This window comes from Strigops habroptila, chromosome 2 (genome assembly GCF_004027225.2).
Source record: "Strigops habroptila isolate Jane chromosome 2, bStrHab1.2.pri, whole genome shotgun sequence".
Classification (NCBI taxonomy): domain Eukaryota; kingdom Metazoa; phylum Chordata; class Aves; order Psittaciformes; family Psittacidae; genus Strigops; species Strigops habroptila.
In genome coordinates this window covers 114764497-114789860 of record NC_044278.2, presented here as the reverse complement: position 1 = coordinate 114789860, position 25364 = coordinate 114764497, and the positions used below count along the sequence as shown (strand labels likewise).

At 38.9% G+C, this 25364-nt stretch overlaps 1 protein-coding gene across 1 annotated transcript; it reads right to left on the bottom strand.

The window, feature by feature from the left end:
• Window positions 1-433: 433 nt before the first annotated feature.
• RAB38 (RAB38, member RAS oncogene family) lies at window positions 434-22026 on the bottom strand. Its single transcript, XM_030476714.1, has 4 exons — window positions 22007-22026; window positions 19171-19433; window positions 11103-11383; window positions 434-586 (listed from the first exon to the last, which is right to left on the bottom strand). The coding sequence occupies exons 2-4, from the start codon at window positions 19373-19375 to the stop codon at window positions 434-436; spliced, it is 639 nt and encodes a 212-aa protein (XP_030332574.1). The 5' UTR covers window positions 19376-19433; window positions 22007-22026.
• Window positions 22027-25364: the final 3338 nt, after the last annotated feature.

Genomic DNA, 25364 nt, shown 5'->3' with positions numbered 1-25364 from the left:
ATGAAACAAGATCATTGAAGCCTGATGTGTGACAAAACAGTGCAATTACGATGGTTGCCTGCTCAGTGTATTGAGAAAACAGGCTGGAGGACCAATGGACAAGTAGGGTATTACTGTAGTCACATCACAAACATGAGCTTTCAGAAACCACATTGCAAAGAAATAGGTTTTGGTATCACTGGTGGTGCTATCCCACCAGGAAAACACATCATCACCATGAGTCTCATTTGACCAGTAACCAAGGACAGTTTTGAATAGTTGCTATCAATGAACATAATAAATTTTAGCTGTGAAAAAAATTATGGAAAAATTTAAGTATATTTTTGAGAAAATGGCAATCTGCTTATGGACAATCTGGGCAGGCTGGGTACATTGGATAAAGTATAAATTGTGAATAGTAGTTTTTCAGCTCTTGTGATAGTCTGGAAGTCTCTTAGGATTTGAAGCAAGCTGAACAACTGACAATCTTGGAGGAATTCAAGTGTGGTTTTATAATATCTGGTTCAATAGACTGAACTGGATCACTCTCACTAGCAATTATGTGTTTCACCAAGCATCTGGAAGCTTCATTGATGTTTATATTTTCCTGCATGTGAAAGAGAAAGAGGTTGATTAGTCAATATTAATTACACCAGGCTGCAGATTTCCTGTGCATAATTAAACTTTTTTCTAGGCAACATCAAAAGTTTACTTTCCTTAATAAACAGCTTTCAAAAATTGACAGTATTAGCAATGCTCACTGTAGTTTTTAAGTTAGTTAGGTTTTATATTATGATATATATCTCCTTTAAATTATACACAGAGCTCACTTTCAGTTACTCCAAACTCTTGGTGATTTGATTGCTTCAATAAACCAAACAAACAAGTGTCAGAGGGACGTTAAAGACAGATGCCTGAAGTAAAGCTCTGGAGTCCATATTTCACTGCTTGAATAACAGTTACTCTCATGTTCGAATTATTAATTACCTATCAGCAATTACAGCCATCAACAACACTAATCTTTTAACCCTTTTCCACAGTTTCAAGAGATTTCTGTATACCATGCTCAGAACGAAACCCATGATGATCCAGATTCATTGAATAAATGATACAATTTCAAGTTATTCACAAAACAGTAAAAAGGTTCTGTATCATCTGAAGTCCTCACTTATTTTTAGTTGAGGCTGGTTTATCTCAAATGTACTGCTTCAGAAGAGATATATCACCATTGGTTTCATTTATGAGACAGAAATCCTCACTCTAGGAGTTTAGAAGCAAAGACAAAGAATGTCTTTTTCTACCTGTGGCTTACTTCAACAGCACGTTTAATTTGGAGCAACACTTACTCTTGTTTGTAGAATAGGCAAAGCCGAAACAGCCTGATCAGTGAGACACAGCTCAGAACAGCATATAAAATAAGTAGTAATACTGAGTAAGGATTTTTTTTTTTTTTAATAAAAGCAACTGATACATTTGGAATAAAACCTCAAGTTGTCTGGCATAAAGGCACTCTTCTACTCTAACTATTGGCACTGATTATTTATTTTATATGACAGGATATAGAAACCTCACTGTAGCTTCAATCTTCTGGGAAATCATATCACACACCCGCACTACACACATATAGAAATGCATATAGACATGTATGTATATCTTTATGTATATGCAGATACTCCTCTTCGTCCATAAACACTATGCTTTTACTTGCAATCTAAGATTACCCAGATTTCCAAGCTGGATCTGGAGCCTGTTGTCCTTACACCATAAACACTCATGCACGAATGCCATGAAGTCTACCTTCAGCAAATGCTCAGCATCAATTCAACATAACCTGTAAAATTTAACATGTGAAACCTTTTTCTGCATGTGCATGTTCAAAAACAGTCAGATGAGATGTTTAAGTATGAAGTTCAGCTATAAAGGAAAGAGACCAAATTACATGTGCGTGTGTTTCAGTTGAGATGATAGAACTATATGAAGACCAAAAGCTAAAGTAATGGATTATGTGTAGGTGATTTGTCCTTGAAGTCAGTGGCAAAGCTCCACAGACTTCATTGACTATCCCTTTACACCGCAGTAAAGAGCTGAAACCTGGGGGTCTAACTGAAAATATTAATTAGTGCTGAGATTTCACAGGTTTCTTCACCTACACAGGTGAACTTAAATATTTAATCTTTGACCTCTAAATAGTATCAGTTGGCTGTAAAAAAACAAATCTTCAGACAAAGCACTTACATACTAACCCCTAGAAAGTACTACAGACCTGAGAATCAGCTCTGTACTGAGATGTTAAAATGTTACTGCATCACATGGCTTTCTCAGACTAGACAAGCAAATTCCTCAAGCATTCACCAAATCGTTTTCAGGACACTGTGAAATTTTGTCAGAAAAAATAGACATGAAAAATATCTCTCAGTACTGCTGAGAAAGCTGAAGACAAAACAAGATTGTTAAATGCACAAAACCATGTTAAAATCTACTGCATTGTGTTTTCCTTTATTAATGGAATAGTAAGCACTTCGTTTACCCATGTGCTGCTTCTCTCTTGGGATAGCAAAGTGCATTATTTCAATAATAGGTAAGGACTATCTGAGGTTGTGCCCAAATTGATTGATGCTCAGATGTACTAACAGAAACCATCTTTGTCAGAGACTTAAGATCAGCATTTTATAAGGGTGGGAAAGGGAGAAAGAACCCAAGACCCCGAAAGCATAAAATGGGTATAGGTGGACATCCCTCTTCCCCAGTGGTGGTGGATAGAAGTCCATGTGCCAGACCGGAGACTAAAATTTCAGAAGCAATACAAATACTGCTTTATTTCAGCCAGAAATCAAACCAAAGTAAAATTGGATCACTAAACCTCCTTTTAAACTTCTGTAGCTTTCTGGAGGAAGAAAGCTAAATTTGAACATGCAAATACTGTTTTGACACAAAAAGTCAAAATATTTAGTTTTGGGAATATGAACATTAAAAGCTTCTTTTTTTTTTTTTTTTTTTTCTGCATTGCTCTTTCTTATTTTTAATTAAATTAGTCACCAAATTTGACCCATATTCTTTACCATGTTGTCAACTGCATTTAAGATTAAGTTTGCTGTTTCCCCAGTAGGTGTCTGCACATATCTAGATCTGCTAGATATGTGAAGTGGAATAAGATACAGATAGAGATCACTCGCAGCTCTTTCAGGCCATTCCACCTGAAAGGGCTTCATGCCCATCTTCTTCTCTGCCAAGAGCCATCCCTTCAGATGCGCCTGCTGAAGTTTGTGTGACTGAGCTCTTCTTCAAGCAAAGTGTGCTGGTTTGCTACCTAAAGCATTCACACCCATGTGAATAAAATTCTACCTTTTGTTTTGTATAAGAGGAAAGGAATAAAAAGACCTGTCCATAGTGTGTGTTGGATCAGAGTGGCATTTTCTCATCCTGAACATTTATGTGAACTGTCTAAGCTGCATGAATGGAAATTTCTGTCAGATACAGCAGAGCAAGAGAGGAAGAGTGACTCTAGCAGACAGCACAACTATTTTTGAGCTTGTGTTAGCTCCAGCCTTCTCCCATGGTTCAGATGACAACTGGTACGTGGATGAGAAGTGACATGTTAAGCCACTTGCTGGCAGGAGCCTGTGCTTATGCCAGCAAAGCAACTCCTACTGTCCCAGCTCTATGCCTTGATTGCTTCCTTTCTGATGCTATGTTGCCTTTTGTTACAACCCTAATCCTATGGTGTCTATTCCGTGTCCTAGGTCTGTGGATCAGACATTGCTGTATTCTGGTCTGTCTAATGAAATATTGATTTCCACACCCCTCCTCCTACAGTGTGTTTTGCAAAAGAAAAATCAATATTCTGCTAGGCAGCAAAGCAGCCACAGACAGTAGAAGGTGATCTGCTATCCAAACACAGACATCCAGAGACCTGGTAATTTTAGAGAACAGGAGGTGTTGAAAGGCAATCTGGGGAAGGAAGGAGAAAAGGAGCAGGTGAAAATCCACCCACCAAATACAAAGAAACAAATAATCAGAGCGTAAAATTGTACAGAGAGGAGTAATCACAGACACCCTACTAGTTATATTGAAACATGGAAGCAGCCTCAGTGACACAGATAGAAAAGATGTCTTTCAGTGGGTTTCTGTGTTGAAATGTCTTAACTGTCATCTCCCTTACGGCTTTTGCTCTACACAAAACACCACAGGAACTGTGATAATTGCTGCAGTTCAGACTTTTTTCTTTTGCCTTGCCTTGCCTTTCTTTTCCTTGCCTTGCCTTGCCTTTTCTTTGCTTTCCCTTTGCCTTCCCTTGTCTTCCCTTGCCTTTCTTTTCCTTGGCTTGCCTTGCCTTTTCTTTGCTTTCCCTTTGCCTTCCCTTGCCTTCTGTTGCCTTTTGCCTTCCCTTGCCTTTTCTTCTCTTTCTCTTTCCCTCTTCTTTTCTTCCTCTTTTCCTCTCTTTCTCTTCTTTAGGTTTTACTGAGGAGCCTACTCTGTCTCCTTGGTGGGGCCACTTCTTAATGTCAATATGTTCACAGGTTAGCTAGCTCTTGACATGATACTAGATGCACCTGTAGTGCTGTAGTTTGTTTTCCAGCCTCTTCCATATCACTTCTAGCTTTACAATTCTCCAAACACGGTGGAAGGTTTGTCTACCTGTACTACTTTTAAGGCTGCTATTACTCAGCACTGCATCTTTGATGTGTGATTTACACGGCACCTTTCTGGAATACGGAAGTGCTGCTATGGCCATTTATCAAATGGAGAAAAAGCAGAGCCCCTAACAGAGGAAACTGCATGATCCAGTACATGGTGGCTAGTTGGAAAGTGGGAGATGGCATATTTGATGTCTTCTCTTGATAAAGTAGGAATACAATACCTTTCCTTTCCAAGGCTTGTGGGGGAGCTTTTACTGCAAGACCAAAAAGGAAGGATTTTACCCATATTATGGTTCCTTTGTTGCTCCTTATTAGCCTCCTCTTTCTGCTTTTACTCTACTTCTCACGTTGACAGCCTGATTTAGCAGGCTAGCTTTTATGAAACCCTTTCCTGAGCAGCTCCCCTTGCCCTGTCCCCTGAGATGTCTAACCCATGTCATGACTTTTGTGCCTTAGTAAATCCCAGCACCTGAAAGACACTATCACAGTCAGTGATGCAAGAACTAAGTTGTGAATCCAGCACTCAGTGACTTACTTACCCTGCATCAACCTGCTAATGTCTGCCAGAGCACCAACCTGAACCCAGCTCCTGTGATTATGTCTGACTACTAAAGTTGGTCTTTCTCTTGACCCCATCAAGAAGGAATGCAAAAGTGAAAATCAGCACATGCTACTCTTCATTCTATTGCCAACACAAGGCAAAGGAGGTAACTCCGAGCAATCTCTGAAAGCCAGAAAGGAACACTGGAAGACAAATGAAATTACAGTTAGCTTCGTAGATTGATCTCCTTCAGTTGTATCTCTTCAAAGGGCAGTTCTACGGGAAGAATAGCAACTAAGGGCAGAAAAGGAGAGTTGCATGATTTAAAACCTTTGAACCTATTGCTACAGGAAATAATGTCATAGTTCTGTAATGCAACAATCTACTGAAGGGAAAATAAATACTTTATTGAATGTATCTCAAAGCAGTACACAAGCTCAGCAATCTTCTTTGCATTCTGATTGCCTTCCCCTTTATCTGTCGTCTCTAATGCAGATGCAGGACATTAACATTTAGAGCATTCCATTTTAATACATGAAATATATCCCTGCAGACTAGACTGGTCTCTTAGCTCTTTACAGAAGGAAAAAGGCCTTTGCTAGCTTTATGGGCCTGTCCCACTTCCAGATGAAACTTCTTCCTTTGCCATACAGATATCTTAGTTTTGTCTGTCTGGTTGTTTTCTGGTACAAAACTGCTCTCTTTCTACATTTGGGTAGTTTCATTCTCTGACTGAATCTGGTGCTTCTGAGTCTTACCTTGAAATTCAAGGTGAGGAACAAAGTGTATGCAGGCATAGCTCACTACCATGGGCTCTTGGGGATGTCTAAGCACTGCTTAAAGGCATGACCTACTACTGGAGTTGAGGAAAATCAACTTCCCTTAAGTAAACATTTACAAATTCTGAAATATTCAGGTATTAGATGGGAATTACATCTAATTCTCATCTTTTGCATTTTATCTCTACAATGCACCAAAATGCAGGAGCAGGGAAATTACTTTCAAGATGTTTTAACCTGCACTCCCCTGCAGCAAGCAGTCTGAGAGAATGGCTCCACACACTCCCTTAGCAGAGCTCCCTTGGAAACTACCATCAGCAGAGCTTTATGAAGATATTGTACCATATTGCTGTGGTTGTGTTTCTAGGAAACAACTATACAAGTTAAAAGACATCCAGATGCATGAACATGAAATTCAGGGATGTGAACTTCTGTGGCTGCAACTTTGAAAACAAAGGAATTTCTCTGATTGAATTCTTATAGCTGGTTGGATGTTCTCCAACAAAATTGTTTGACTAACTGACCTTCTAACCTCAACAAATTTATGATTCTGTGAATTTACAGCTTTTGGCCAGCACTGAATACTGTATTTCATTAAAGTGATAGAAAGCTATAGGACAACTCTAATACCTGTGGGATAATCTGAGTCAACTCCTAGTTACAGGAGACAAATTCTGAAAAGGATTCTGCACAGAGTAACTATATATCTGAACTGAAAGCTTCTGCCTTAGTGTCAGCTTCATTTCTTGGTTTATGGCAGAAGCTGAAATATTTTCTAAGGCTCTGTTCAGTGAGATTGGTTAGACTGCGGATGTTTTTTTAGTGAATTAAAAAGACAATGTAGGGACCCACACATCCCTAACTGGGTCTGGCAGTCTCAAATGGACTGCTTTGGTTTGAGTTACCAGATCAGCAGATTAGCTGTAGAGTGTCAGCCTCATTCAAATAAATGTCCAAACCTTGTTCATATTTATGGAAATTGAAACCACATATCACATTCCTCTGCAAGTACAGCTTGGTTTTTTTCAACTTTCATAGTAATTGTCCAGTCAGAAGAACTGATGAATGTGTGATTTAAACAAGGGCTAATAAAGTTGGTTTGTTCACAGAGTAAGAGAAGCAGAACTGCTCTCCTTGCTTTGTGGAAGAAGAGGCTAGATCAGAGAAGAGAGTGACTTTCTGAAGGTCATCTGGTAGATCAGTGTCAAAGAGGACTACTGATTCTTAGCCCAGCATTTGAGCGATATGGTGCACTGTGGACTGCCTGTCAGACCAGAAGCTGGAGAAAGGGCACATTATTATCTAGGTTTCTTCGAGGAGGAAATATTCTATAACATTTTCCTGGTCCAAATATGATGTGTCCAAATAGGTGCTGAAAAACACAGCATCCAGTGCTTCCGGACAATTTGGACAAAACGTGAATGTCCTTTCACCTAATTCTGTATTGCTGACAGCAGAATTACAGCAGAGAAAAGAGGAACTCAGGCATAATCACAGCACAGCTATGGTCAGTTGACAGGTATTTCTGAAGTAGGTATTTTCAAGCACATTCAGTTTTGCCTGACTTGTCTGTTTTGATACACAAATGAGAATGCGTTAGGTGGCTTAAATGTTTAATTCTGAAGTTGTTGACTTAAGAAAAATGGCACCAGGGAATAATATGGAGATGCTTTTTGGTGTAATATTCCAGTGCTACAGACAAAAAATTTCAAATCACTGACAGCTTGAAATATGGTAGGTAAGTTTCAGCATGCTGCTCTCTGCAAGACAACCAGAACTAAAAGATGTATTTTTATAAGTAATCACCTTTGTTTTTCCAAAATGCATAAATCACATTTGGTTTGCTCTGAAGGCTATAACATTTCTAAGCACGTCTCCAGAAAACCTCTGGAGATCTAATTATTCCAAGATACCACAAAAAAAAGAGTTATTACTTATTTGAGCTGCTAAAACTGCTAGCTGCAAGATGACGACTTCTCTGTCAGTGTTACTCTCCTTCAGAAAAGAGTTTCTAACCTCAATAGCAAACATAGCCAGGTTTTTATTTTCCCAGGACCTGAGTTCAATCATTGAATATGCCCTAGGCTAAAAGAACACCAGGTACATGCAACATCCAGTATTTTAAAATAGCAATAATAACTTTTGTTTAGAAAAAAAGCATAGGGTTTAGTTCAGAACATAGACCAAATGGGGAAATTATTCTGATTTAACTTAGCTTAGATGTTGTGATTCTACCATCTTTAGTGGAATTACTCTTATTTGCATCATTTTAAAAATCAGAAGTCTCCAATTCTGGGTGGAAACCAGGTGTGGGATTACAGAAGAACAGATCCTAACCCTTAGTCTATAGCTAAGATCCTAGCCCTTAGTCTATGTCCCCTTCACAGTGGTCTTTGAAGAAAAGTCTTGACATAGATGGATTTTTTTCTGTTCCTACATGATTGCACTGGTAACCTGAGGGCTGCTTGGGTTTCTGAGATAAACAAAGTAAGAAGAATCTAGGTATTTGCTTCGCTTAAAATAACTCAAAATCTTAATTCTATGTGGCTTAGAAAAAACTTGGAAAACTTCCTCCATTGTGTCTATTTTAAACTTTACATGTCCTTTATACTTCCATAGTTCTGCCCAACACTGGCTCCATCATCATGGTAAAACCTCTCTGTGACCTTTGAAATTGTTTGTACTTTCACTCTCTGTCATGACCTGAAATGGCTCTTGGCACAATAATTGCGGTTGTTCTTAAGACATGGACACGTGCTTGCTGGGCATTGATGTATGGAATACATGATACAGCTTCCTTTCTCATAAACCAAAGAGCAGTAACCCACTGCATGACTTTGCTACTTCAAACCCAAAATAATGAAACAATGGCACTGTATACATTGGTCCATCCTGTTCCCTCTCGTTCTCTTTCAAAGTCTTCTAGATGCAGACATTTTAAAAGAAGTTATTACTCATTTCTCTCCATGTGATTTTTGTGGTGGTTTTGCCCTTAGGCCCCATTTTTAATGAATTAGTTCTTGTCCCCAGGTAATGCAGACTCATGTACACATCAGAAATGAAGAAAAAGTAATTCCGAAGAAAACAGCCATATACAGTGCAACACACCACTGGTGAACTGGATTCCAAATAAACACAACCTGGTATTTCATATTATCTGTAGCCTGAAAAACAGTTAGACACATAACATAATATTGGAAAGAGCCAGAGTATGTAACCCTTACAGAAATAATAACAGTTTGTGTTGTAATAATTCCCTAACCCTCCACATCTTCTAGTGACATGTAAGAGATCTTGGCCTCTTTCTTAAAACAGAATTAGGCACTGTCTATAGTAAAATTTAGGTTATCATCTTGGAGAGGAACACTGGATTCTGGTAGCCCTGTGCAGCACGTGTTAGCAAATCAACCATAAATCTGAATTCAAACCAGGTCCTGCACATGAAGGAATGGGAAGCACCCTATTGGTAGAGCAAGATAATTTGAACACTGACCTAGACCAAAATGACTCTCTAAAAATGGCATTTTGAGGAAACAGTAGCTAGTTTTGAGACTAATTCAGTAGACATTGACCAAAAAGACAGAAATCATAGCACCATAGGATCATAGGATCATAGAATCATCATAGAATAGTTTGGGTTGGAAGGGATCTTTACAGGCTGTCTAGTCCAACCGCCTGCAGTTAGCAGGGACATCTTCAATCAGATCAGGTTGCTCAGAGCCCCATCCAAACTGGCTTTGAATGTCCCCATGGGTGAGACATCTGCACCCTCTCTGGCCAACCTCTGCCAGTGTTTCACCACCCTCATTGTACAAAATTTCTTTGCTCTGTCTAATCTAACATTACCTTTTGTCCTATGCTAAAAATATTGTCCCCATGTCTCTTATTAGTCCCCTTTAAGTATCCAAAGGCTGGAATCTCAGCTCAGAGTTCATGCAATGCTTGAGGCAGTCTAGGACATTGTTGTAGTCATCTGCTGTTACTTCTGCTGATTACAAGTGAGATTTCTTGTAAACATTGATGCTTAAAACAGTCAAGACCAGAAGAGTAAAATACAAGTATACACTTCAAAGGTTCTTAAGAAACTTTCATAAAGTGATGAAGATAAATTAAACAATTGAATGTAGCATTTTGGCTTTCAATCTACTAATAATCTAGGTCGAACCAGAGCCAAACTGTTTACATTTAAAACATCAAAATGTTCCCAAGAGTTGTTTAATGACAACATCAGCTTTCGTAAACACGGTATCCATTGAATTGTTCTGTTCAAATTAATATTTCAGACACCAGCTCTCCAAATCTTACATGCACTGAGATCATCTGGGAAATCTCAAGAGGATATACAGGACCACTGTAACTTGGGCCTTTGTACTCTGAAAGTCCCAGTGCTTTTTCTGATTTCTATCTCCATTTTCTTACAGGCACCCAGGAAATATGTACCAAGGCAAGGAATCAAACCTCAGAGCAGCTCATTCATGACTTTGACCATTGATCTTTCCTTCCTTCCCAAATATGTGATTTTTCCTTTTTTTAAAGGCTTTTGAGAATGAATACTTATAACATTAAGCATAGTACAAATGCTGCAATGCTCCTGACTTTGTCTGGAAACTAGCACAGTAAAGCTGTTGTCTCAAATCAGGCAAAGTGTTTACATCAATATTTAGAGATAACTTACTGTTAATAATTATGAAATATTATTATGAATATCATTCATAAGAGGTAGCTTTTGTGTCTTGCCAAAGGTCATCTTCCTCCCAAAGCTCTTACACAGTAAGTCATTAACTGGTTACATACTTTACTGCTGGCCTATCATATTAGAGCAGCTGCAGTTCACAATGTTGCATATAATTCATGGAATCATAGAATCATAGAATGGTTTGGATTGGAAAGGACCTTAAAATCACCTAGTTCCCACCCCCTGCCATGGGCAGGGCCATGTCACACTAGACCATGTTGCCCAAGACTCTGTCCAACCTGGCTTTGCAATAAATTCACTTTGCAATAACAGGCCTAAAAGAAATAGAAATGTATTAATTTACAAATTCACCTTTAACTAATTCCACCAAGATTGGAGCTTTGCAAGGTACACGTTTCAACTGAGTGAACTATTTTAGGAACTAACTTCTTGTACTTGGAGAAACATTTAAAAAGAAATGGAAATGTTACCTTGGCTGATGTTTCAAACCAGCCCACGAAACCATTCTCTTTGCAGAACTGATCCATCTTGATGCCGTTGTTCATAAGAACATCTATTCCCTGGTCGCATTTGTTTGCTAAGAGGACTGTTGGCACAGGTTTGCCGTTTGGAAGGACCAACTTAGAGTCCAAATCCTCTTTCCATTTTGTCACTGCTTCAAACGTTGCAGGTCTTGTAACATCAAAGACAATAAATGCCCCCATGGCTTCTCTGTAATATACCCTGGTCATGTTTCCAAATCTCTCCTGACCTGTGATAGAGAAAGTAGGAAGGGGAAAAAAATGCCACCTTGTAAAAATCACTGCTTCCAATCTACGTTAGTATTTCACATAGCAGGTTTTCTAAGAGAACATTATTGAATGTAGGACTTCTTCATTTTGTAAGTCTCTGGAAAGGCGCTCTTTGTCTAAATAACAAGTACCATGCTAAAGTAATTTGTATGAAAATGAAAAAAAGTATAGCACGAAAAAGGAGTTTTAAAGCAAAGTCCAAGGAAAGTTAATAACTTTTATGACAAGATTGAACTTCAGTGTACAGTCTTATTACACTGCCAGACTTCTAAGTGTGAACGGTACCAAGGGTCTTGGTGTACATCATAGGACTTTAAACAGGAGTCACAAAAAATATAGGTACCAGATTGGAAGATGCTTGATACTATGGTATTTTGTGGGAAACATCTAACAATTGATCTGCTCATGTAGGAAGAGGATCCTACATATTCTCATGCAAGTGATAATAATCAACAGTAACATATGGCCTATAATCTGAGGCCATACCAGGCATTAAAGTAATTATGAATTTACTTTTACTGGCAAACTAAAACATAGAGGTGAGAGAGGTGAATTTAAAGCCTTGCAAACATGGAAAGTTTTCTAAGAGCGAGCTGTATTGCTAGAGTGAAAAGCCTCCTCTGGGAGGAGGCGTTTCACACTAGCTCTATTCAAAAGCTTTATGGTTTTATTTGCTGAATTCAAAGCATTTCTTGGAAGTTATTTACAGTATTTTTGTAAGCTAACGATATATTATTATATTTGAATGTGGACATTTGTAAATGTCTATCATTTTATATGATTAGTATAAAAATCAACACACTTGGCATCAGGATGTGGTATGTTGATCAGCTGTGGGTTTGTTATACACATGCTGTTTTCATGGGAATTTTGAAACAGTATTTCCAAGAATGGAAATAAATTACACAGAATTTTTCTTGAAGTGAAAAAAAAATAGAATTTTCATTCATGTCTACTGCTGAGCTATGATCTGAAAAAGAAGAATTATAAATTCCTGAAACACTTCACAACAGAGGTGTTAAATACAACTTCAAGAGTTTAACAAAACTCCTGTATTGAACTATATGCCTCCATATAGCTGAGAAAAGGTGAGATGCAAATAAACAACACACAGTGGAAACCTATTTCTAGCCTTATTTTCTCAATGTGCATAATTTTGAGGTTAGGAAGACAAGAAGATTGGCAGTCTGCCTCTGACCCTAGGAAGGCTACCTGTGGAGATTTTATCTGGAAGTTGTGTTGCCAGATGGAAGGCTAGGTTGAGAACTGAAGAGTACTGATTACTGGGCTTCTAGACCATGCATTTTCACTTAATGGAAGTAGCATTGAATGCACTTCTGGGGTCAACACTTTCCTTGTTGCAGCAAGGAGAAAGTCATTCACATGATACAGGAAACAAATGTTGGTATCTGTCTTCTCCAAGTTAATATCAGGTTTTTTGCCTTTAGCAAACACTGTGTTCCACTGATAAAGCAGTCTGAAAATACATAATTTCTGGGAAATATGAGTTCTTATTGAAAATTTCTTATGGCTGTGATTTCTTAAAATGTCTTCTGATTCCTGTCAGTAGACTAATCAGATGAATGGCTAAGTCATGTGCTATTCAATAATCTCCTTCTTGAGCAATTTTTCATTTGCAAAAAGGTGCCTTTGAATAAAAGTCAAGGTCAGATTAGAAACTTAGAAGGTAAGTAGCTACATGTAAAATTAGGTTTTGATGCATATTATACTTCAGTGATACTTTATACTTCTGCAAAGTTCTTGAGATGCTTACACTGTAGATGAGATGTAGATGAGTAAGAACTAAACTTGGGCCTTACACAAGAACTAAGTTATTAATTTGCAACATAAATTCATCACAAATGATCAGAGTTATTAGAAGAATAAAAGTCTCTTATGATGTGATCTTCTGGCTCATAGTGGCCCACAAAGTTTTGACAGATAATATGCCACTGATTCCTCCTCCTGCTTCCAGCTGCTTTTGCAGATATCTAGGTTTTTCACTGCACAGAAAAGCCACTGTGTTTGTAAAAGCAGCTTTATGCAGGGAAAGAGAGCTCACCAATTTCCATTATCACTTCAAAGAAAGAGAAAGAATGGAGCTGCTGGCTTAGTAATGTCTGCAAACCCTTTCTGAAGTGGTCTTTCCCCCCGTCAGTTCTAATAAAGATATGAACATGCTTGGCATAAAGACATTAAGCAATTATGAATGGAAAAAGGTGGTTTGTAAACCACAGACTTTTATGTCACTTGCATAATGGCTTTACTTTTACTTTATTTACATTGTAAAAAAATGATCTCTAGTGTTTGCATTGTGCTTGGAGAGTTACATACAGTGTCTAAGGACCCAGGAGGACTCTTTTTGCAGACATTCTCCCTTATGTGAACAAATTCCTATCTATTAGATGAGGTTTCTAAAACTTATTCATTTAACAGAATTACTTATGAAAATGGGAACTGTTTGATGTATTAAAGGTGTCAGAATCTGGCCTTAGGTTTTCAGCAGTACAATGGCTTAGGCAGTAAGTAGGTTAGAAAATAGATCAACCATTAGGCATTCAGTGGTATCTCGTGGGCAGACTTGAACATTATAATTTGTTTTATTGGAAGAGGGACTGGGGGAGATGGGTTTTGCTTTTCATTGGAATGGTCAGAAACTTGTGAAATGTTTGTTTGATCTGGCCCATTTTACTTTACTGCATCCCTTGCAAGGCCACTGGCATCTGGTATTAAATCCCACAAGTCTGATGGCCTTTGCCCACTGAGATGGTGCTTTACGCTGGGATTTATCAGCCCTCATTTAGGTTCCACAAAATTAACTGGGTGTATCTAAGATTAGAGTCACTTTGCAGTCAGAGGCTGAGGAGAGATATTTAGAGGGCACCTTCTCCGCAAGAACAGACATTTAAGAGTGGTCTCATAAGCTGCTTTATGGAGGTATTTAATGTCTACTCTCAACCTCCTGGTGAGCCCAGGGTGAGTAGCTTACACTCAGATGGTTCAGTGCAAGATGCCTAATTGTTAAACCAAGGAATCCTACCCCATTTTGAAGTGAACCCAGTGAGACCAAGGTGCCAAACCAACAAGATTTCCGTTAAGGGGAAGGGCTCCCTGTCTAAAGGGCACCTGCCTGCACATCTCTCCTAACCTCAGTGGCACCTCTAAAGCAGGGATAGGTATAATTTCCTGGGCTTAAAGCAGTCAACAGCTGAATTTTCATAGCTTATAAAAATTCACCCCTCATAAACTTGCCAGCACGGATTGTACAAAAACCTACAATTTTCACTAACCACTGTCATCTCTGATAAATTTGTAAAAACTAATGATAAAGTGCTAACACTCAGATAATTTCCACCATCTCTCCATAGTATTTGAACTATAGTGCTTCCACCATCTCTCCATAGTATTTGAACTATAGTGCAATATAAAAGTTAGTTAGAACTGCTTAATGCCCAGTTTTCCAATGGGTTTTACTTCTTGCCATCATTCCTTGTCCTAAGAGGCAAAAGCTTCTGGGAACCACCATTGCTATATAGAGTGCCTTTAGGTAGCACTGAGAAGTTGGAAATCGTGGAGAAGATCTAAACATTGCAATAAACCCTTCATACCTTTCATTTCAATATAACTTTTGTAATTTTCATCCTTGAATTCAAGTCATTGTCTTTATGGGTTGCAACCTAAGCAAGCCTTAAGATGGTGATTACCACCCCAGAATGTGGAAAAGCAGGCTGTCAGCAGGATCAGGCCCATGGATCTCACCACAAATCTATACTGAATTAAAACCACCACAGGCAGGGACTTATTTATGTTTGCAGAACAGTAATTTCAAGGTAACTTAGCCTAGAAATCACCATGACTATCTTATTTATGCATATGTACTGCAGTGCTTAGCAGCGGCTAAAAGCCTAAACCACTGAGGATGTGCTGTGGCTTGCATTAGTGAACAGCCCATGTACTCATTCTGAAGCATAACAGTCTTAAAAACGTTACAACTGCAGAGACATTTGCCTGTATCTGTGCAAAGACTGACGTTTCCAAAGGTGAAAGTTGCAGGGAAAGGAAATGAAACTGTTCTTTTACCACTGGTATTGCATGGATGTCTCCAGTAGATTGGTCCAACTCTTTATGAGATGATAACCAGCCTTGTAAAGGCAAACCAACATATTTTGGGTAGCAATGAATAATCTAGCCCACACACACGCAGCAGGAGGGATAACAGTGATGCTGTCAGGGCTGTGAAAAAGTAGCAGTGGAAGGGGGAGGCTCTGAAGTGTTGCTCTCTGCCCTCTGCTGCACTCACAGAGCTGCTCCCTGCAGTAAATCTGCAGCTAAAGCTGGTCTTCAGGGATCTCAGGGCTGTGTGGACACACAACATGGAAAGCAGCACGGAGAGCAGCCTTGCAGATAAGCGAATAGCAAATACACCCAGATCTGCTGCCTGCAACAGTTGGTTTCTTCAAAAGCAGCCCCAGCCTGTATCTGCAGGACCACCCCTACCACAGCGCCCTTGTTCAAAACAGGATTAAGAGTTTCTTTTAAAGCTTTCTTTCTGTCAATCTGTTAATTAATTTAAAGGATACTCGTACAGAGGTGGCAGAAAATATAAGGAAACAAAAACAATTGACCGAGGACCAAGATTTAAAGATGTATGACCTATTAGTAAAGGTGATGGCACACTTTCACAGGGACATGAACACCAAAACTGACAGTTTGGGACATTCAATGAAATAAATTGGAACTGTTGTGAAGAAATTAAAGACAAAGAGAATTTTACCATGTACATCTCAACCCAGACACAATAGGGAAAATTCAGTCACCACAAACTTAGGCACTTGACTGAATCAGACATAAAATCATACATTTCAATGCCAGCGTGGTGGTACAGAAATCATAACATCATAAACCATGAAGCTTTGTCCAGTTATTCCTGTCTAACACCCCACCCACAGCTTCAGGAATATATTATCTGTTACAAAAAATACCCAAGTCTTAATGTAGTAGCATGTGATGCAGAACCTACCTTATCCCTGAATTAAATTTTCTGATGTTTAGTTTCCTTATTGTTCAGCATTTATGTCTCATCTAAATAAATGTAGTTTCGGCATTTAGCTATTAGATCTTATTATAGTTTTGTTTACCAAATCAAAGAATACAGAAAAATATATTAAAGAAATACAAACTACGTTTATCTATGAAATTTGATGGCACCAGATGAACCAAATTTGCTTTTTTTTTCTTTTGTCTGTAAGGGTAAATGAGGGTAAACTTCTTGGTGCTACCACAGCTGGAGTATGTCATTGCTCCAACAAAGTCACTGTGTATGTAAATCCTACTACTAATGCAGATAAGCTTGACACTAGTTTTACTCAAAACCTTTTTGAGGAGATTATTTCTACATTGTTAAACAATTTACTACCCACTGACCCACACAGTGAAGTGCACATTACACTTAGTGGTAAGTTCACTGGCTGTATAATGGAGAGGGAGGAGAGGATGTAAGAGCTAAAATGATAATTGAGATATATATATATACATGTACCCACATACATATAGAAACATGTAAATACTGGTATGAGACATTATTGATAGATTTACAGCATTTGTTTCAATTTAAGATGTTCTGAAGGCTAAGCCAACGTCCTTCAACATGGTCAGAGACCAAAAATTTATTTCTTCACCCCCAAAGCTAAACATCGCCTAGAAACAGATTCTACCAAAAGAAAAAGGATGTTCTGAGACCAGTGATTTTATTTTCCTTCCTCTTCTCCTTTCATTTTTGTGTTTTCCAAGTGATGCTATATGACCAGACATAGCCAGGATAAAGCATTTCCACTCCGTCCATATTTCTAAACAGTTCTACTTTGCTTTTATTTTTAAAACATCTTTTTTTCTCACCAGCCAGATGCCTTATTCATGGTAACTACTACGCCAGCACCACACTGATCTGATTTCAATGTGTTCCTTACAGAACTTACACTCTACATACATCTATGAACAGCTGAAGCTCCTTACACAGAAGTCATTAAAACTGAGACAGCAACTCTTTTTATTACTGGCCACTGTCTTGACCTTCGCAGAGATGCTTTGAATTGGGCAATTTATATGAAATTTAGTACTGTGGTGTAATTCTCTCTGTCATGTGTGATAACTCAGAAAGCATGCTAGTCATTCAGTACTACAACTTGGTGTAATTGCTTCTGCAGCCTGACTGAAAGCTACATCATATGATCCACCAGCACATGATTAGTAGTGTAATACATCTCTGAAACTAGGCATGCAAAATACATTCTTTAAGTCCCTGATACATTCAGAATTTACCATTAAATGCTCTTTCTCATGCAGAAAACTTCTGGATGTGTATGTATTTATTGTTATAACTGGTAAGCCATAAAAGCAATGCTTACCCCATCATTCCAACTCTTAATAAAGAAAACTGAGTGTATACGTATTTAATATCATAAACCCCAAAGATTTTACTGATTGTAAAAAAGCCAAGATGATGCATGTTTTCCATAACACAGTGTTGTTGCATAAATTTTAGTACCTTGGTGCCAAATTCAGAGCTTAGACATGAGGCAGCTCAGTGCAGAAGAAAGGCACTCCCTCCACTCATAAGAATGTCAAGAATTTTCTCTTTTCACTAGTTTTACTCTGTGCCGTTCCAGACCAGATCACTGAACCCACAGCTCGGGCCACAGGCTGGCTCAGTTGCCTAACAGCTGATATAACATTCACCTCTATTCTCTGCTTAACGAATGTAACTTCTTAATTTAATTGAGTTTTTAAAATGCCCTCCTTTTTGCTGTAAGCTATTGTGATACCCCTGTACTTGTATTCCTATGGACACTAAATGAGAAATGATTACTTAGAGCATGCAAAAGATGTTATCAAGATAAACTTCTATTTTGTGGACTGAATCAAAAATAATTAATTCCTAGTAAGGGGGATGCCAAAAAAATTGTGGATTTAATTTGAAGCCAAATATAAAAACTCCAAAGCATTGACAGCAACAACATCAAATTCTGTGGTATTTTGATTGTGTAAGCATGCAAGGATAGCTCTATTTCTTTATTCCTTTTCCCCTAACAAAGTAAAGTATCTTTGCTTCATGTTGGCATGAGGACAAGTAAACATGAATAAACAAATTTTTAACAACCAGGATTATTGCCACATAGAAACACTTCTCTTTTCAAAGCATGGCAGAAGTTGTTAATGTTTCATTGGGCTGAAGGAGACGAAAGAAAGGAAGGAGGGTATTTTGAGAAAGTAACTCAGTGATACTTTTTCCTTATTTTTTAAACCATAAAAAAGATTTTAACCATCTTGTTGAATCCCTCATCTCTTCCATCAAATAAACAGTTGTGACAGGAAATTCTTGTTTCTCTCCCTCCCATCACAGAGATCTGTAAGGCTAATGAGGCAAACTGAACAGTGGTAGCTGCAGGGGAAGTGGGGCATTTGAAGTGGGGCATATATCAAGACATAGATAAATGTCCCCACATATATCTAGGGACTTGGGAGGAACACCAGACAGAGCAGGTTTCACCCTGACACCCCTTGTTTGGGGTTTGTTGGCTTTAGGAAACTCCAAAATGTCAATCTGACCACCAAGTTTTCTCTATCTCTTCTCCCTCACCACATAGGCACTGGTAGTTTCCAGCTTAAGGATTGCTACAAATTAATTTGGGTCTATATTTTGTGTTATCTCTGGATGGGTTACAGACAAAGGATTCTCCTCTGTACTCACCAGCGATATCCCAGAGCTGCAGCCGTACCACAGTCTCAGCATCCCAGCTCAGCACCTTCAAGGCAAAGTCCACCCCGATGGTGGCCCGGTAGTGAGGGGAGAAGTTCTGGTGGACATAACGCTTGATGATGCTGGTTTTGCCCACTCCCAGGTCCCCGATCACCAGCAGCTTGTAGAGGTGCTCCTTCTGATTGTGCTTCTGCATCCTTCCTGTGGCTGCGGCTGCTCCCTGCAAAATGATTGCATGCTCTGCCCGACGAATCCTGCCAGCCCAAGGGGGAGAGAGGGAGTGAGGAACCGGGGAGGGAAGGAGAGCAAGGTAGGTGGAGGCTCTTTCCCTTTGTAAGGAAGCAGGATCACCAGGTCCAGCAGGCAGCCCTGCTGGGAGATGAAGTAAGCAAGGGACTGGGGGAAGAAAGTATCCCAGAAAGTTTTGTGTGATGTGTGTAAAGATCAGCACGAGGTGTGTCTGGGATTAGTCTGGCTACTAAAGACCTTGTAGGAAAATTCATGCAGCAGTCCTGTTTCCTGCTTTGTTCCTTGCTGGAAGGACAGAGTTGCTGTTGTGCACTAATTTTACATGCTGTTTTTTAAATGCTGTCCTCCTGGTGACAATTTATCACCCTATGCTTGTTTCCAGACATCTTTAAAATGCCTGTCACAGCAAAAAGAAGAAAAGCAGAAATCTCCTTTCAGAAGTTTCATGCCCCCTTTAAAGTGCAAAAATTAAACCCGTGTGACTTTAACTTTGGATGTGATTTGGTTTTAATCAGTGTAAGTCAGTGTGAATGCAGTTGTATTATTAGAAGGGGCAGTTACAGCAATATAAATCATCTGTACTTGTGTCCACACTAGGATGGCTGGATGAATTTAATTATAACAGAGACATATTTTTAGATTCTGTTAACATAATTGTGGTTGTCTGTTTGTACCTATAAGCATGCTTATAGACCTCATAGCAACCTTCCAGTATCTGAAGGGGGCTACAAGGATGCTGGGGAGGGACTCTTCCTTAGGGACTGTAGTGGTAGGACAAGGGGTAATGGGTTCAAACTTAAACAGGGGAAGTTTAGATTAGATATAAGGAAGAAGTTCTTTACAGTGAGGGTGGTGAAGCACTGGAATGGGTTGCCCAGGGAGGCTGTGGATGCTCCATCCCTGGCGGTGTTCAAGGCCAGGTTGGACAGAGCCTTGGACCATATGGTTTAGGGCAAGGTGTCCCTGCCCATGGCAGGGGAGTTGGAACTAGATGATCTTAAGGTCCTTTCCAACCCTTACTGTTCTATGATTCTATGCTTACATCTGCTGAATGCAGCACACAGCTAATGCTTTGTTTTTTCTTACAACTGGACTCTACAGTGCAAAAAATCCAGATTTATCCCATGACTCCGATAATCAGAAGTTACGAAAGCAGAACAGCATTAGAGTATATGAATGCCAGGGTCTCAACAGTCCTCTGTTTTCCAAAATAAGTGATATCAAACTTGCAAACAATTGCGTGCGTTTGAGTATATCATTCTGCTGACATGACTGACCCTGTATTTTAAATGAAGAACACAGGCACAGTTCAACTAGGCAGCTTATCTGGAGACCACTGTCCATTGCCTAGCGGTGTTTGATTCTTTTAATAGTTTTGATAGTAAAACTCCAGAATTTTCACATTCTGTGAAAACGATTTTTACATTTTTTGATGATCTTGATAAAATGAAAACATATTTTACACTTACTGAAATATTATTTGATGGAGTTCTTATCCAAATGTGCACTGAAATGGCATTAGAAATCTGTCATCTATCCAAAAAGCTGGGTTTTAGTAGACAAAGAATTCAGAACACTTATGTTATGCAATCTTTTATAATCAGTCTTTAAACTCAAACTTTGAAGTTTTTGTATATACACACATGGACAGTGGAAATGGGTAATTTGAGAGGAAAAATTGTTCTGTTTTCCTTCGATTCTTTTTGATTTTAGTAAGAGGCTTTTTTTTTCAGTTAAGATGAATTCTTGTTCTAAAAACAAGCTGTCATCTCTATCATTCTGTTTGGAGAGAAAAGGGCTTAGCCTTGTTAGCTACAGCCATCATAGAATCATAGAATCATAGAATAGTAAGGGTTGGAAAGGACCTTAAGATCATCTAGTTCCAACCCCACTGCCATGGGCAGGGACACCTTGCCCTAAACCATGTGGCCCAAGGCTCTGTCCAACCTGGCCTTGAACACCGCCAGGGATGGAGCATCCACAACCTCCCTGGGCAACCCATTCCAGCGCTTCACCACCCTCACTGTAAAGGATTGTAAAGAATATCATAAAGGACTACAACCAGTTCACTCCAATTGGTCACTACCTTTGCATGATTCAAGCTTATTATAGTTGCTACTTGTAGTGTACAGTCTGTGAATCTTACCTTCACAACACCGCCATTTTTAGGAGAGTATACAATACCCAATGCACTTCTAAGCACTCACAATTCCCTTAAAATTTGATGATTTCCCATTTTAGAGGTTTAAAAAAGAGCAGGCTGAGAGGGTGTAACAATTCAAGACATGACAAAATTGGTGCTTCTGATGAGATTGAAATTACATCTGATCTTTTATACTTCTTTGATGATGGCCAATGCTTGGAGAGCAGCGCACAGAAGATCACCGTGAGCAGGTATTAAGGAACTGGAGGTCTTAGGCTATTAGCAAGAGATTGGCCTACACCCAGAAGCATGAGGCTTTACCTCTCTTCCAAAGTTTTTGTTAGCATTAGCTATAATAGCTCTGGATAATCGTGTTACTTGTTTAAGTTTGCAATTCTTCTTTGAACCTGGCTAAATTCTTGGCCCCAGCAGCACCCTGGTACAATGAGCTCCTCATAGGCTTAACCAAGGTCATCCCCAGATGGCCACAGGGCTACAAGGAAGGTATTCAGTGAGGTGCTCAGATATGGGGTTAGCACATGGGAGGCTTCATTGTATTCAGAGTGATGATTTGCTGAGCTGCTCTGAAGCATGGACTGGAGTGTCTTGCTGAGTGAAAGCTGTACCCAGATCTCCCAAATTTCATGATGAATTGGCTTTGATAGACACTGCCTGCTGAAAGCTCCTGAGGCAGGAGCAGGCCTTCAGCCCTTTCTGGAGGACTGTTCCCACGTCCTGAACTATGTGTCTGCACTGGTTTGGCTTCCTTGTCATCTATAGTCACCAGGGCAGGAAGGTGTGGATGTATTCCTCATTTGCAGTCATGGGGCAGAAAATCTGGACTGGCCAAGTCTTAAGTGATCACTGCAAGACTTGTTTGGTGATACCACCTGACCCCTTCAGGCACATGACCACGTTACTGTGACTCCATGATTTGGTGCAGGGAGAGGTGTCCAGGGAAGTGCACTTAGCCTGGAGCTGGTGCAATGCACTCTGTCTTAGCTGAGACCACAGTTAAAGGCAGCTAATATAAACCATATTAGTTTACACTTAGCACCCACAGGTAGGTAGTTAGCAAGGCTCAGCTGACATAGACAACTTGTTAAGCTGGGAGAACCAGATTGTGCCTCTCAGTCCTTATGTTGCTTCTGGTCCTCCAACAACGCCAAGGCAATAAGAACATGCAAACATGCCACCAATTTAGTTGATATTTCAGTGTTTGTATTTTGTTTGTCTGTGTTCTTCTCTGGAAAATACATACATTTTAAGCTTTATTAAATCAATTATTCAGGTTTTTTTAAATTACTCAGTTATTAAATAATAACTGAAATTCCACATAGCATGTATACCTATGGTGTTCTATTTTTGTATTCCCTGCCTATTCATTATGCTATTTGCCACCATAGTGTCATTCAATGCCCTGCTATCTCTATTTTAACACCTATACTAATATTAATAGAGTATATTAACACTCCATTTTAATTGGCAGGAATTGATGCAAACTCTACACATCTCCATTGTAAATAACAACATTTAAGAGAATTCCATCAAATTAAGGCATTACAAACTGTTTTGGCCTCAGCATAAAAGTGCAACTCATTTTACAGTGTTAATTTTCAGGAATTTCTCGCTATTTCTCTGTCATTAGTAGAGATCTTTTTCTCTGAGAGAAGTGATAAAACTGAAGATGCAATTACGTTGACAGGAATCAAGGACAGCATAACTGCAACCTGGATTTTATCACTCCTCTCTGCGTGGCATATACCACAGAGAAAGATGTCAATCCTGACTGAGCACTACGGTTGTTACTGACGTACATTTAAAGATGACAATGTTGTCTGAGATACTGAAACCACAAGGTAGTAGTTTCTGTCCAAGGAATCACATTCAGACAATTAGAAATGTAGGTACTCAAAGAATTGCCCTCTCATTACCTGTGTTTTTTACACCACAGCTATTAATATTATACTTGGTAGGTTTAAATGTCTTGAAGGGATTGGCTATACCATCATACTGACCTTACTGAATATAACACAATATAAATGACACCATAATCCAGAGAAATGCTAACTATACGTCTGTGTGTGTATGCATATATCTGTATATATACACACACAGAAACTAATATGCTAGATCAGAAGATTATTTTATGTCTTGCTTTAAAACCAATACAAAACATTGTCATTCTACAGGTTTTTTGCCAGACTTTTGTACCCCAATTAATCCTGGGACATGGAATAAATACTAAGTTGTTAGCTACACAGAAGACTGTTCATCTTTTATTAATATGTTGTCTTTCTCATTTCAGTCACAGCATATTCACTGATTTCATTATGGGAATGGTCGATCATGACAAGAATAATCTTTTACACAGAAATAGATTGTTTTAACAAAATGGTGCATTTCCCCCAATTTTATTTTTAGACTAGAATGACTTAATTAGTTTGGATTTTCCCTTCTTCTATTCCAGTGGTTCTTGTGATTAAGACATTCAGTTAAAAATTACTATGACTCATCAAACATACCCATACTGGAATGGTTATTGACTTCTCAAACATAGCTAGAGCTCTGTTTGGATTAAATTATGATCTTCTTAACTTATAATTAACTTAGTAGAAAATGCACTTTATCAGGAAAGATCCCTCAAGGAATATTTAAATAAAAGTTTATGCAACCAATAGAACAGATTTGGTGGTCAGATGCCATGTTACTGTTCTGAAACAAGTTATAACTCCTACACTCAAGTATTATCACTCATTAAAAATTCAGTCTACACCCTGGCTGAAAGCACTCTACCAATAACATAACAATGCAGATTGAATGGGCATGCCCAAGTGTTACCACTTGGGAATTATTATCCAGATGTCCTACAAAACAAAGTCTGGATGGATACAGCAGTGTCTGTTTTAAATCAGGAACTACACTTCCTACATTTTAGCTGAAAACAGCTAAAATCTCACAATTGCAGCCCTGTTATAAAACTGTTAAACAGGCACAAGTTACTGGCTGAGTGTCCAGTTTTGCCCTCCTGGAGCAATGGATCTTTCTAGGGTTGGATATCCTGCAAGACCAAACCTCAAGGCAAGACAGGATTCAGGCAAGAGAAACAGTGAGAACACAGGAAAAGAGATTACAAATTTCTTTTAACATTTAATTCACACTTTTAACATTTAATCTTCTGTTAACAGCCCATGTGTGTATGAATCATTGTATTTAAAGAGTGAGAGTTTGTGGCGCTCTCACAATTACAAACCTTTAGTCCGATAAAGGGACCCTGCTTGGCTACTTACTGCATACTCCAATATATCTTCCATACCCACCAGCCCTGTACAGATGCCTCAGGGCATCTCAGATGGTTTTAGTTACCTGTGTGATTACAGTCAGTGCTCAGATGCAAACACATGTTTCTATTCCATCAGACTCAAAATATAATAATAATTTGATGTAATTCCCTTTCTCAAAACTGATTTTTATTATTATTCTTTTTTATTTTTTTATAGATCCACAGCCTAATAAAATCCAAGTTAAGGTCTATCCTTTGGAGCCTGCAGCGAAATCTTAGATGGGTTGCAGTGAATTTTACACCAAGTACATTTGAACAGTCACCTGGGAATTCACAAACAAGGTGCGACTCAAAAAGCAATAAGGGGAAGGGCCAAAATGTTTGCCATGGGTAAAATCTAATAACAGGGGGTCAGTAATACTTTGGGAAAAATAAAATGGCTTGTCCCTGAGGCAGTGAAAGCATCAGACAGCACCAGAACTAGTTTGTAATGCACCAGCTCCAAATGAA